This window comes from Eubalaena glacialis, chromosome 3 (genome assembly GCF_028564815.1).
Source record: "Eubalaena glacialis isolate mEubGla1 chromosome 3, mEubGla1.1.hap2.+ XY, whole genome shotgun sequence".
Classification (NCBI taxonomy): Eukaryota; Metazoa; Chordata; class Mammalia; order Artiodactyla; family Balaenidae; genus Eubalaena; species Eubalaena glacialis.
Genome location: NC_083718.1, coordinates 78,770,600 through 78,772,156, shown reverse-complemented (window position 1 = coordinate 78,772,156; position 1,557 = coordinate 78,770,600). Strand labels below are relative to the sequence as shown.

Here is a 1,557-nt window from a genome sequence, read left to right as displayed (position 1 = left end):
CGTATCAATCCCAGAAACATGTAAATTGGTTAGGTTACATGAAAAAGGGGAATTAAGGCTGGAGATAAAATTAAGTTTGCTAACCCTGTGCCCTTCAGGTAGAGAGATTATTTTATATTATTTGGGTGTGACCATGTAATCACAGTGTTCTTAAAAGTGGAAGACAGAATCAGAGTTGGGGAAAGATATACAACTTTCTTGGCTTTGAAGAAGGCGGAGGGGGACCATGAACCAGGAGCTGCTAGAAACTGGTAAAAGCAAGATCTTTCCAACACCTCAAGGAAGGCATACGAGCCTGCATACCCTAGATTCCTATATCCATGTACCTGAATTCATTTACTTCCCTTTTCAAGTCTTGGCAGAAAACCTCACCATGGTCACTGAGTGACCTGTTGCTGGGCTTTTCAAGCCTTGGTGAAATTCAGCTTGTCCTCTTTGTGGTTTTCCTTTTTCTATACCTAGTCATTCCCAGTGACAACGTCACTATTGTTAGTGTCATCCTCCTGGATAAAAGCCTCCACACACCAATGTACTTCTTCCTCAGCACTCTCTCAACATTAGAGACCTTCTACACCTTTGTCATCTTACCCAAGATGTTCATCAATCTCCTTTCTGTGGCCAGGACAATCTCCTTCACCTGTTGTGCCATCCAAATGTTCTTCTTCCTTGGTTTTGCTATTATCAACTGCCTGCTACTGGGAGTGATGGGCTATGATCATTATGCTGCCATTTGTCAACCTCTGCATTACCCTATCCTTATGAGTTGGCAGGTGTGTGGAAAATTGGGAGCCACGTGTGGGATTGGTGGTTTCTTGGCCTCACTAACAGTAGTGTATTTAGTTTTCAGCCTTCCTTTCTGTAGTGCCAACAAAGTCAACCATTATTTCTGTGACATCTCACCAGTCATTCGTCTGGCTTGCACAAATACAGATGTTCATGAGTTTGTCATATTCATCTGTGGGGTTCTTGTACTTGTGGTCCCATTTCTATTCATCTGTGTTTCTTATATCTGCATTCTGAGGACTATCCTGAAGAGTCCCTCTGCTGAAGGCAGACAGAAAGCCTTTTCCACCTGTGCGTCTCACCTCACTGTTGTTATTATTCACTGTGGTTGTGCTTCTTACATCTACCTGAGACCAACAGCAAACTACGTGTCGAAAAAGGACAGGCTGGTAATGGTGACATACACTAGTGTCACTCCATTATTAAACCCCATGGTATACAGTCTCAGAAACAAGGATGTCCAAGTTGTTATTAGAAAAGTGTTGAGGAAGAAATGATCCTTAAAATTATTTAATTGAAATATTATATTTCAGATTCTGTAATAAGCATAGCTCTTCTACTATAAAGAATGTATTTCCACATCTTTTTAACTGAACATTTTTATTTTTTGAGAGTAGGTGTATTTTCATCTCTCAGCTTTTGTACCTCAATTGCAATACAGAAAAGCTCATATTAGTGTCACTTATGTGACACTAATGTCTGCTTTTCCTCTAGAATAAGATGTTATTATGAAGTTTATTGGTAAATATTGAGTTTGGAATGTTATTGTTTGTA

At 39.9% G+C, this 1,557-nt stretch overlaps 1 protein-coding gene across 1 annotated transcript; it reads left to right on the top strand.

The window, feature by feature from the left end:
* The first annotated feature begins 320 nt into the window (after nt 1-320).
* On the top strand, nt 321-1,280 carry LOC133088086 (olfactory receptor 10R2). The gene has a single exon (XM_061185867.1). The coding sequence runs from the start codon at nt 321-323 to the stop codon at nt 1,278-1,280; it is 960 nt and encodes a 319-aa protein (XP_061041850.1).
* The last annotated feature ends 277 nt before the right edge of the window (nt 1,281-1,557 follow it).

Excerpts from the sequence above, each read along its gene's own strand:
- LOC133088086 (XM_061185867.1), top strand. The coding sequence starts at position 321 with ATGTACCTGAATTCATTTACTTCCCTTTTCAAGTCTTGGCAGAAAACC.